The following is a 12,389-nucleotide window of genomic DNA, read 5'->3' on the forward strand; positions in this document are numbered from 1 at the left end:
GGACACCAGTTCCTGCCAAGGCTGCTCTACTTCTGATCCAGCTCTCTGCTAATGCACCTGAGAAAACAGCAAAAGATGGTCCAAGTGTTTGGGCTTCATTCAGAAAGATCTGAATGAAGCTCCTGGCTCCTGTCTTCAGCCTGGCTCAGCCCTGGCCATTGCAACCATCCAGGGAGTGAACCAGAAGATGGAGGATCTCTCTCTGTCTCTTCCTCTTCCTCTGTTACTCTGCCTTTCAAATAAATATTTTTAAAGTACTCAAGAATATTACTTAATATTTGAAAATTATTAGAGATAATTGTTAGGATAAGATACAGAGTAAAGACAAAACTAAAAGAGTTGGCACACATTCTGAGTAGATACTCATGTTAACCTTGCGTAGCCAGGGGCCGTCCAGTTTACATCCCTCTGTTCCCACCCTGCCTTTCTCAGTTATCTCTACTGAAAATCTCTGTAATTAAATACTAGGTTTTAATCAATAGATTGTTACAGTTTCCTTCGTTTCCTTCAATACATGCTGCAGAAATGGCTGTCTGCTTCCACCTTGATCAAAACGGCTCCCCAGAGCTGACATTTTCAAAACTAAACACCCCACCCTGCAGCTGTATATTCTTTGGAAGCTGTGTCTTTCTCTTTGTGTCCTAGAAGTGGAAGCAAAGCAGTTTATGGAGGGTGACCATCTTATTGTATAAAAATAATTGCTGTTAGTAATGGTTCCCACAGGCTTACAAGGAAGAGAAATGACTCCACTTCTTTACACGTCTGCAATTGACACTTGCATACTCAATCACTTCTAGTCCCAACTCTCATGCTTCCAGATAGTCACAAGTTCATATTTCTACAGGAACACCTCCTACCTCTCTTTACCCTGAGCTTTCTTCTTGGGCCAAAATGCCCTCACTAACCAATCTCCAACCCGAAGTTCTGAGCAGGTGCTGTAGTAGAACCTAAATGTTCCTCAGTCCTAGAATTTATCAAATTGTATCATAACTGTCCATCAGAGCTAATGTTCAGGAAGGCATTGGCAATGTCTCTCTGAATCATCTTCAGAGCCAGCACATTGAAACACAGTAGGGGTGTAGATGAACAACGTAGAAGTAATGAAAAAATTCCTTCCCAGTCAAAAATACATTATAACATCATTTTCCTTGAAGATTGTGTCATGCTGTTTCTCCAGTCCTTTATGTCCTGAGGCAGAAGGTGCTGTATGGAAGCAATCCTCCGCATCACTACATGTCCCGTGTAGTATCCTGGCTAAAATGCCTGTGTTGAAAACAGTGGACCAAAGATATTTTTCAAATATGCATTTTTGTCACTTTATTCAGCATAAAGACTAAAACATCAGTAACTACAGTGAAATTAATTGGGTATCAAAGACAATCTCAGGAAACTTCATTCCTATATTGAGTTTGTTTCTATAGTAAGTAAAAGCTTTTAAAAATCCAAGTGTCAGCTATAGTAAAAATGTGTGAACATTTTTGAAAGCGACTAAGCTCAACCAAGGTATTTATAGTTAATATACAATAATTATGTGTTGTCTGTTATTGCACTGAAGACATACTTTCCTTTTAGTCAATTGTAGAAACATCATCATATTTGTTTCAGTTTACACATCCCTAAAATTTTTGAATACACTTTAAACAAAAAGCTGAAATGTATTTGGGGTTCATTTTACTATTAACCTCTACTTATGAGGGATTTCTTTAAATATTAAAAAACAAAATGTTTAAAAAATCCTCTTACAGTATACTGGAATAATAACACCAAAAAAAGAATCATGGTTATATATTTCAAAATAATTCTTTCCAGGTCCAAATTTATTTAACCCAGTCTAAAACTTGGTTTAAGTCATATGTTATACCAAATTAATAAGTTTGTCCATGCCTTGAATAAGCTGATAATTTATTGGAGATATGAACAAGTATAGTTGATTGTCCTGAAGTGTTTGGGAATGATGTCAGTGTGTACATAACTGACTATGAAAGCACATGAGAAACTATTAAACTTGAAACAAGTTGATCTTCTTTAAAACAATGAAAATTGCTTCCTCTCTGACATTAAGTGAAAAGAGGTAGGTAAATGTTAAATGTAGATTCAAGGTTTTTCACCTAATGATTGTAAAGAAAAAATATAAAAGTGGGTGAAATTCAACCTTTCTTCTGAAATTTTGCAGCAATAAGTGTGGTTTATATTTAGAAGACATTTAATGTTTTGGTAACCATAAAGTAGATAACAGAGTATCACCATTGAAACCAAACAAGCAAACATTCATAAAGAGGGTAAAGTATCAAGTGAAGAACATGGACTTTGATTCCAGTAGACTTGGGTTTGAATTACAGCTGTCATTTGGTACACATGTGTGCTTAGTAAGTCACATACATGCTCTAAATCTCAATTTCTTCATATGAAAAATGAAATTAATGGTAATATTCATGGAGCTATCATAAACAAATTGGTTTATAGCACTTGTTAGATTAGGGGAGCCATCACCAAAGACTAACTGCTATAGTTCCAATCTAATGGTAAATAAAGCCAGGGATTTCACTGTAAAAGATGTTCAGTCCATGCAGGGGTTGGGAGGATGTTGGCAAGTGTGAAACTGTGACCTGATAACAGACAGAGGCGAGAAAGACAGGGATGTGAGTGATGATGTCAACTATGATGATGATGACAATGAAAGCAATAATCGCTATGGCTCCTTCTAAAACTCAGAATATTTACCATTGAAGTGAGTTTTTACTTTCCTAGGACCAAATAAAATGTTTACTTAATAATCTTTTAAAAATCAGGTTGCAGTTAACACTTTGGCTGAGTAGAGCCTCTCTATCTCTAAAGAAGTCAGAATCACTAGAATGTCTTACCTGGTGTTGTGTGAATTAGTGTGAAATCACAGGTTCTTATTAAACAACTTCTCTAACCCAGGGATAAAATCTAGAGTGTTAGTGTCCTACAGACACTGAGGTAGAAGAGAAGCCCAAAGAGCCATGAGTGCAGTCAGATAGGGGAGGCTGGGGCATATTCTTAGAGGAGAGAGCTTGAAGGAAGCAGGAAAGTGACCTGGAAGAGGAAGATGAGAGAAGGAAGATAGCTCATCAGTGCCATTGCAGGAAAGCAGCAAGAATAGGTACAGTTTAAAAAATAAATATCAAGACTATGTGTGCCCGTAGATGAGAAGTCTTGAGGCAAATAACGTTTGGAGAACAAAGGAAGGAGAGAAGCAATAACTGTAGATCTAGGAAGAAAACACCAGGTAGCATTACCCCCACAATGCAGGACTAATGGAGAGTTCCTAGCTGAGTGAAAGAGGTAAGGTCAAAGGCAAGACAGAACCCTGGGGTCAAGAGACTCAGAGTGCTGGGAAACAAAGGCAGGAGACCAAGATTCCTGTGTTTCCAGGCTGAAGTTGAGGGTGGGAATTAAGTTTACATTAGATACTAATGATGGAGTAGGTGTCTAGATGTGGAATCTTTATTTCTATGCTGGAATTATTCCCCTCAATGCCAGAAGAAAACAGAGGCTTTGAGCGGTAGAAGAGGATAGGGGGTTTCATTGAGACAGGCAGCTAACAGAAATAGGGAAGGAGAAATCACATCATTCTATTTTATGTAGTGGTCAAGTTCAGAACATCCATAAATTATGAGATAAGGAAGAGGAAATCGCTCAAACTCTGTGAGACGCTGAAGATAACTGAAAACTTATTTCCAAGAGTATAATATGTGGTTCTTGAAGAATCAATTAGTGATTAATCCCCAACCAATGAGGACCAACACTCCCCATCATTTAGTTAAAATATTATGATCTCTTTATGTTGTCATTAATCAAAGGATACTATTTTTATAATGCTTTATCATTTCAAAGTCTTATCACATAATTATTTTACTTTAGTCCTCAATAACTTTATTACTAAGTGAAGCAACATGATGAGGTGTAGTTTCCTGTATAAATGGACGAGTTGATGAAGGTCCTAAAACCAGAGTAAAGGCGAAACTGATGTGCAATTTTAAGCCAACCCCAATATCTCAGTGACCACTGAGATCATTAAATGAAATCTGCTAATCATGTCCCTTGATAATCTTGTCCCTGGGCAATCTTGGGTATTGACATCATCCTATCTATCATCCTATCTCTTGCACATTGCTCTTATTACAAAGTAGGGCCAGGTAAAATTCTAGAATTCTAGTAGGGTAGGTAAAATTCTAGAATTTGGTCTCTCTATCATGCACCTCCCTTTAACCAGAAAAAGAGCTGTTTTGGGAAGAGCAAAAGCTTTGAATTCAGAATGATTCAAGTTCCAATCCCAGCCATTAGAATCTGCAATTTGCTCAAAATATTTCTCAGACTCTGTGCCCAAGTATTGTAATCTGAAAACTGGCAAGTACAATGCCAGTTTTGGAGGATTTTAAGGCTTACAAAATACGTAGAATAATATCTGCCGTAAAGTAATAGAGTCAACAACCATTGCGTTTCTGCTTTATGTTTTTTACATTATTATATTACCTCATTTGTTAGGAGGGCAAAATTGTCTCTATTTTACAGATAAACTTTAAGAAATGTTAATACAGTTTCTTAGGGCCACATGTAAATTAAGTAAAGATGGGATTAGACATACATTGTTGAAGATGCTTTGGTGTACTCTCCTTTTACTCTTACCCCAACTGATTTCAGCCATAGCTGTAGTGGATGGTTCCTGCATGCAGCCAACATTGCACTTTAGTCATCCATTGTTCCCTATTTATCTCACCTCTCCTGTGTTTCAAGGGCCTCACTAATGACCGAAGAGTTCCCAGGACAGACCATACTGGAAGTACAAGTTGAAATCCCTAAGGGCATTCTTCCACAAATGGGAACTGGTGGCCAATGGGTAAATGCCCTAGCCTCTCTTCCTTTGAACTGATTATTCCAGTGCTTTACAGTCCCTCACAGCTAAAGCCATCTCCACAGCTCCCCCTATTTTGGCTTGTCCTCCTCTGTTACATTCTCTTCCACATCTTTAATTCTGCTTCCTAGGATCACTTCCCAGATAAATTATCTTTAGCTAAGCCCTTGTTGCAGACCATTATAGAAACTAAAGGGTTGGCAGTGGGGTGAGAGGGTAATTTTGTTTCGTTTTGATTTGTATTTGTACTGCATTTCTTTCTGTTTCTCCATAGGTCACCAAGATGCTGGCAGTCGTTGTAATTCTGTTTGCCCTTTTATGGATGCCCTACAGGACTCTTGTGGTTGTCAACTCATTCCTCTCCAGCCCTTTCCAAGAAAATTGGTTCTTGCTCTTTTGCAGAATTTGCATTTATCTCAACAGTGCCATCAACCCAGTGATTTACAATCTCATGTCCCAGAAATTCCGTGCAGCCTTCAGGAAGCTCTGCAACTGCAACCAGAAGCCAACGGAGAAACCCACTAACTACAACGTGGCCCTAAATTACAGTGTCGTCAAGGAGTCAGACCACTTCAGCACAGAGTTTGAGGATATCACTGTCACTGACACTTATTTGTCTGCCACAAAAGTGTCTTTTGATGACACCTGCTTGGCTTCTGAGGCAACCTCTAGTGAAAGTTGATTGATAAATTAGAAGGAAATCAAAATCAGCAAAAGAGGAAATGGGAAAACTCATATGTGAAGAAGGAGCAGATGGGACTTTGCCAATGCTCTGACAAGTCTTAGCCCCAGATACCTAAACCCATGAACACGATTCAGATTTTCCTTCTTAGAAAAAGAGCAGATCTGTGAAATAGCTAAACCATGGAAACTGAAAGTGTAGCTCTTTTCAGTTAATTTCAGAAATTTACTACATTTTCTAGTTGGGAAATTTTCATAAAATCTAGACACCAAGTCACATTATATATAGTAACATTCTCAAAAATGATTTCCCAACTGCTTCAAAAATTACCAGTATACTTCTTGCTTTGGTATTATGTATAGCTTTAAATGTTTGCACTTAATATTTTATTTTAACAAAGTACAGAGATATTATGTGAATATCTAAGAAAAATAGAGAAAAGTTTTTTAAAAATCATATGCTTAGTAAAAATGAGATTCAGAAAAACAAACCCACTATATTTTTTAAATTGTCATAATGTTTATTAAATATTGAGATGATTTTTATCTCACAAAGTAGATAGACATCATTCAACTTCAATGTAAAATAAATCCCAAAATATCCAAGTTGTGTGTTGAGGAGTCTTCAGCTTTGTTTCCAAGTTACATCCAGACCTTAGCTACTCTTAGAGCCTCAGAAATGATGATTTGAACAAAGATTAAATTGCTGTAAACACAAAACTGCCATATCATTAATGTTGAACAGTATAGCCACATTGAGACCAAGTATTTAAAATAAGGTTTTCCTTTTTTTTTCTGAAATGTTTAAGAAAAAAGATCCTTTTTGAACATTCTTGTGTATATATTACTGAGCCATGTCTAGTGAATATAGCTTATAGTCTGCTGAATATAGCTGCATATAGCTTAAAAAGTCTGAAACAGTTTCAAAAGCATTGTTGTTATTAAAGTCAGTCAAAGCCTGGCTATTACACATTGAGGTGAAGACCTCCTACTGAGAATTGTAGTTGATGGATTTGTAACTTTCCTTCAATTGTCCTTCGTTTCTGTTTGCTTTTCACTTGCTTTTTCAAATGCTGGTTATGTTTTGCTTACAGATTCTAAATCAAAGCAACGAAAAATTCTGTTTGCTTTATCTTCAACTGATCTCATCATATTATCGGTTTCTCATCTCTGCAGTTATGACCTAGACTTGCTTTGCCAGTGATCATTAGACAGATGTGAATATGCATCTTCCCAGGACATTTTTCTCTGTCCAATTTTTATCTCTTACAAATTACTCACCTACTGAGATTTGATCAACCAGCATCTCCAAGCTAAATTACCCTTGGTGATAATTCACTAATGGCTTATTTTTGATGACTGTATGAAAAATTCTCATACTCTTAAGTGTCCTATATGTTGACCTTTTCTTTCTCTAGCCTATTTCATGGATATTTTCTGAAATCTGATTACTAATGATAATTACTCCTCCTTACCTTCTTAAAGTAAAGTACATTATTCTGTATGGAATCTCATTTTTTAAAATGCCACCTCATGGAGACTCTGCCATCCAGCGCTCCAGAATACGCTTTTATGAATCTTGATCTCATCTGCTCCAGGAAGACATTCTTATCCTGTCACTGAGTCAGTAAACAAATACAAACAAACATTTACAGCAAATACCCTAAAAATCTGTCGCATAACATCGACCAATCTATTTTAACTGACTTTTCCAGGATTAAGTGCTAATCTTGAGGTCATACAGACAAAGAACCAGAGTGCTCCAACCCCAACTCACACAAGCACATGTAGAGGTGCCTGCAAACACACATGCACATGTGCATAAATTGGTTACCAAAGGGGAATGGAATATATTCTGTTATTTCAATAGGGAAAGGAACTAATTTCATTGAACATCTATAATATCTCAAGCATGCTAACAGGTACATAACTAATACGATCTCATCACAGTCTCACTACAGCTGCAATTTCTTTAATGATATGAACAGAAGGTAGGAATCAATGCTGCTTAGTGTGGCTACTAGAAAGAGAAAATAGGGGCAATATTTTTTTAAGTTAACACATTAGCTAAATTCTTGCAACCTGATGGGCTACTTTATATATATATGTATATATATTTCATTCAGGTAACATCAGATGTTGAAAAAATATTCTTTTTATAAGATATATTCAGAACATAATACATTCTCATTCTTGGAAATGTAAATAAAGTCTTGACTTTTCCATTTTAACTTTTAAAAACTTATTTGCTAATAATTTATTAGGTCTAAACTGCTTGAGAAATTTAAAAGAGGGCAATTCAGAGTGTTTCATCTTTAAACCAAATGACATTATAAAATGGTTCCTGTGTATTATCTAATAGATATCTGGATCTACACAGGAGAGAGATAATGTTTTAAAGCATTATTCATCACACTATATTAAATCATAAAATATTTTCATAAATAATCAAAACTTAATATACCATCAAATGAAAACTAAGGAGCTAGATGAAAATTTGCGGGTAGAGTAAGGCAATGTTATTAAGAGCCCAAAGAAAGAAAATTTATTGCATTATTTTATTACTTCCAGTTTCATTAATCTTTGGTTTGTTCATGCCCTCAAGATAATTGGGGAAAGGGCACAGATCATGAATAAATCAAGCAAACAAAAATCCATAAATTCTCTCTTAAGAGTTCTTCATCAGTATTAGGAACATATTTCTAGAGCACAAAACAACACAAATATTCTAATGTTAAAGGTAAAGAGGAAAAATCCAAACCTTACAAAGTTTGTGATCATTCTTAAACAGGTGAAATGCATAGAACAATGCACCTTGATAATATACCAATAAATGGCTAGTTTAAGCAAAACAGCCAGTAAAATCAAAGAAAAACTATAGCCATAAACTTAGTTGAGTGTATTAAGTATTAAATTGGTATTACTTGAATAATTTAATTTTCAGATGACAACATTAGAATATTAAGGACAATATGTTTCAATGAAGCTGGTTCTACATGGTTTTGCAACTGTTCTGAAAGAATAAAAACTTAAGTAATATAAATTATGTTAGATCTCTAAATATGATAGAAACAAAAAACTGTTAACCTTTTAGAGAGAAGGATTTTAGGTATTTAACTCATGATTCTAATAATTTTACAAATATCATGTTTGATTTTATTTTTAGTTCTGAATTACAACTCACAAGAGACTGGAATATTTGTGTATACAGTGAGAAAACTGGATGTGAATGCAAGAGAACCAAGATTTGACTGAGTGGATATAAGTTTTTAGGGTAATACATAAGAAGAAATCTTACAGAGCTCTGTAGTGATAAATGGTTTCCTCTTCTCTTTATACTGTACATCATATTTTCTCCTCCCCTCAAACTCTCACCCTTCACAACCAGGGCTTTCTCAGTGCAGGAACAGTCATCTAACTTCATCAACATTGATCTTGGACATGAACTGTCTTACATAAAAAGTAAATGTTCTATATTTGCATGTATAAAAAGTATGTTATGGTTCCACAAACTCATTTTCATAAAAATCTCCTTTAAATTAAGGAAAAATATATACCTCTGAAATTTTTATTTGACTTTTGACCTCATTTATTTTGGTAGGAACCATGTGTAGAGTTGCTCTGCTTAACATGGATTTTCCTCTTCAAAGTAAAGGTTTATATTTCAGAATTTTCTGTCAGAATCTAAAAGAATACTGAATGCATGCAAAGATGCTCCAGTATTTTGTTTAAGAAAACAAAAGGTTCATCCCATTCTCAGGAAACTCACAATTCAATGAAAAATATAAGACCAACATGATAATATCTCAAGATGCAACTGTTTGGCAGTATTTAGGATATGAATTGGAGCTGTCAGAAATATTTTTTATAGAAGAAATTGTTAATGGTATATTTGGAAATATAATGTACAGTATAAAGATCTATATGGTCTGATTCTATATTATGGGCTATAGACATATTGATTAATTTAATTATTAAGTTCATTGATAATGCAAGAAAAAAGGTTAGATAAGAATAATATTTTCCTTATATGCCTTATCTCTAAATTTAATCTCTAATAACTCAGTTCCCATTCTCATGTATAGAAACTGCACACTGGGGTATAGTTTTGTTACTGAGGTGGTTATTAACACTAAATTGACCATGCTGACATAAAATGAATCTATATGGTTATTATTTCAATATTTAAATATCCGTTTTGACAGGAGTTATCATAAATGTTTGAACACGGTGTTGGCAAGCCTGCTTCTATTATTCTACACAAAGTTGATTCATGGTAAATCCAATATATGATGGTTAATTCAGTTTGGGAAGTTACAACTGAAAAAAAGAGCTGGATGAGGTAGTACAACTGAAACATGACATTGTCCAAAATATTCAAATCTGGATCCAATGAAGAAATAAAATTTACATAACAATTTCCTGTATGTCCTCAAGGAGAAGCATCTAGGTCAAGTCCATGGTACAGACACTCAGCTAGAATAATGTAACTGAAAGCACTTTGAAAATTTCAAAAATTAAATGGATGGGTTAAGCAATGGAATTCACCAGAGCTCCTGAAATCTGAACCATGAAGTACTATCTGTAAGTGATTATTTTGTTTCTTATAGAGTAATGGACTTAATTCTTGTGCCTGAACTTATTCTCTGAATTCTGAGAGAGAGAGAAAGTTCCTCAAGAATATGATACACTGATAATGATAAAGATGAAGCCTTTTCAGAAAAGGAAAATAAATGCAATGTAGTAATAGGGTAAGACTTCACCTTACCAGAGATCTAAATTTAAAAATCAAGAACATTCTTGATATTCTTAAAATATCAGAAGATATCCCAATAAAGATCCCAAATATTTATTCCCTAGCCAGGAAAAAATTAGCCATTTCTGCTTAGGAATTACTCAGGAAATTGTCTTAAAGTACACTCTTTAGCTACACCTGAGTCATTCTTAATTACTAGCTGATTTTGATGCCTATAGTTCTCTGAGTATACTCTGAAAATTGATTTCTTCTGAGTCCCCATATAGAGCCATCAAAGATCTCCACTGTCACATAATTCCTAATAAGCTACTAAACAGAAAACTGCTTGAGGGTAAGTCTGTTTCATCTTTGTATTTCTAAATTATCTAAACTTGATGGTCCCTATATGTACCTGTAAAATGAATGAATAAATCAATGAATTCCAAATTAAGGGATACATTCTAAAATCTTGATGCTCAGTTTGCCAATTGTAGGTTATTTTCCCAATAAAACAACTTACTTTGTTTACTTGTAGTTTTTAAGTAATTCTCCTGGCTCAGTGAAGGGCACTCTGGTAAATGTGTCAAGTGAAAGTCAGAAAAATCTCTTATGTGTGCATCATGCATAACAATTTCCATAGCAGTCTCGTGTTCATCATCTAATTTAATAATGAGAAGTAAAGGAGGTTAAGTATTGCTCCTGCTTTCAAAGAGATTAAAATCCAATGACAATATATTAACACAGAAACATATAAGGAGACAGTATATATAACTGAAAGCCAAATTGCATGACTTCAGATTGTAAACAACTGAGCTCTTCAGCAAGAAAGGATCATCAGTAGGCCCTCTTGACATTAAGCAGAGCTTTGTAAAGAAGGTAGGACTTCCTGCAAGGATGGATTTGATCTAGATAGTTAAAGAAAAGACTGTCCATGTGAGAGAAACAAGATGAATGACAAACTTTAGGGCAAATCTCTGGATATTAAGGACTTGAATCCAAAGTAAGTTGAATTCACCAAATTGACAACAAGGCAGACAGCTAGTCCACAGAAAACATAAAGGAGGTAAGGGACAGACATGTACTTTCATTTGTTGAGGAAATATTGACCCATACACAAGAATATAAGCTAAAAATGTATATGTCAGTTATATTTCTAAACTTTCATTTATGATCTTTAAAAAATATATTGCACTAGTGGTCTTGCAAGTGTTGTAATTCTAAAAGTATCCTTTAGTCCTAGTTTTCCAAGTGAAAAATATATGTGAGTCTATATCTTTTTTCTGTATTATAGTATCACTGTATATTTAAAAATATTTATGTATGTGTATTTTGATAGAAATACTTAACAATTCTGGATTTATCCAATTATGCTTAACATAGAGATCAGAGCTAGCTTAGCGACCTAAGCCATTTATGAACCTAAGCTTCAACATTAGACATGAAATCAAAAAACACATAGTGACTATTTCAGATTACTGTGACGACATTGTTGACTTGCATGTTTATGATGTACCTCTGAATGTTCTGGCTTTCTTCTGTCAGCTTTGGAAATTTGCTGACTCACTTTATCACTTTATGTGTTCTTATGGAACAAAGACTCTTCTTTAAGAAAGTGCAGTATTATGCGCTCTATTATGGGAATGTGTGTCTGGTCTATTGTGTGTATGGGGAGCAATAAAGCATCAAGTGGAAAGATCTGGATTTTTAGCTTTCTTTTTCTTCCAAATTGCTTCATTTGGGGTATCATTTGACCCTAAGCCACTTGCCCAGCAAACTTTGTTTCATTCAGTTCAGTGCAGCTCAACATGGTCCACCTGTGAGAGTTTTAGTTGTTGCTTTGGGATAATTAGAAATAATATGTAAATAGACATTTTCCAATTTAATAATAAATGTACTGGAACAAATATGTCTAGAGCATCAAATCCATGATTTTATTGATATTAATGAGTTCATTTCATGTTGTTAAATGAGATAAAATCAAGAGGACTAACTAGTGGTTCAAATTTGGGCAACATGGTTTGAAGCATTTGTTTCAAATGTCTAACTGCTCCTTCTTGAAAAATGGGAAACTCAAATGTAAAAATCAGATTGCAAGTA

At 34.7% G+C, this 12,389-nt stretch overlaps 1 protein-coding gene across 1 annotated transcript in view; it reads left to right on the forward strand.

The window, feature by feature from the left end:
- TRHR (thyrotropin releasing hormone receptor) overlaps positions 1 to 12,098 on the forward strand; it is a 47,983-nt gene extending 35,885 nt beyond the window's left edge. Inside the window, exon 3 of the mRNA XM_017341491.3 lies at positions 5,151 to 12,098. Within this exon, the coding sequence (XP_017196980.1) occupies positions 5,151 to 5,558 (408 nt within the window). The 3' untranslated portion in view covers positions 5,559 to 12,098. The remainder of the gene's footprint in view (positions 1 to 5,150) is intronic.
- The last annotated feature ends 291 nt before the right edge of the window (positions 12,099 to 12,389 follow it).

This window comes from Oryctolagus cuniculus, chromosome 6 (genome assembly GCF_964237555.1).
Source record: "Oryctolagus cuniculus chromosome 6, mOryCun1.1, whole genome shotgun sequence".
Lineage (NCBI taxonomy): Eukaryota > Metazoa > Chordata > Mammalia > Lagomorpha > Leporidae > Oryctolagus > Oryctolagus cuniculus.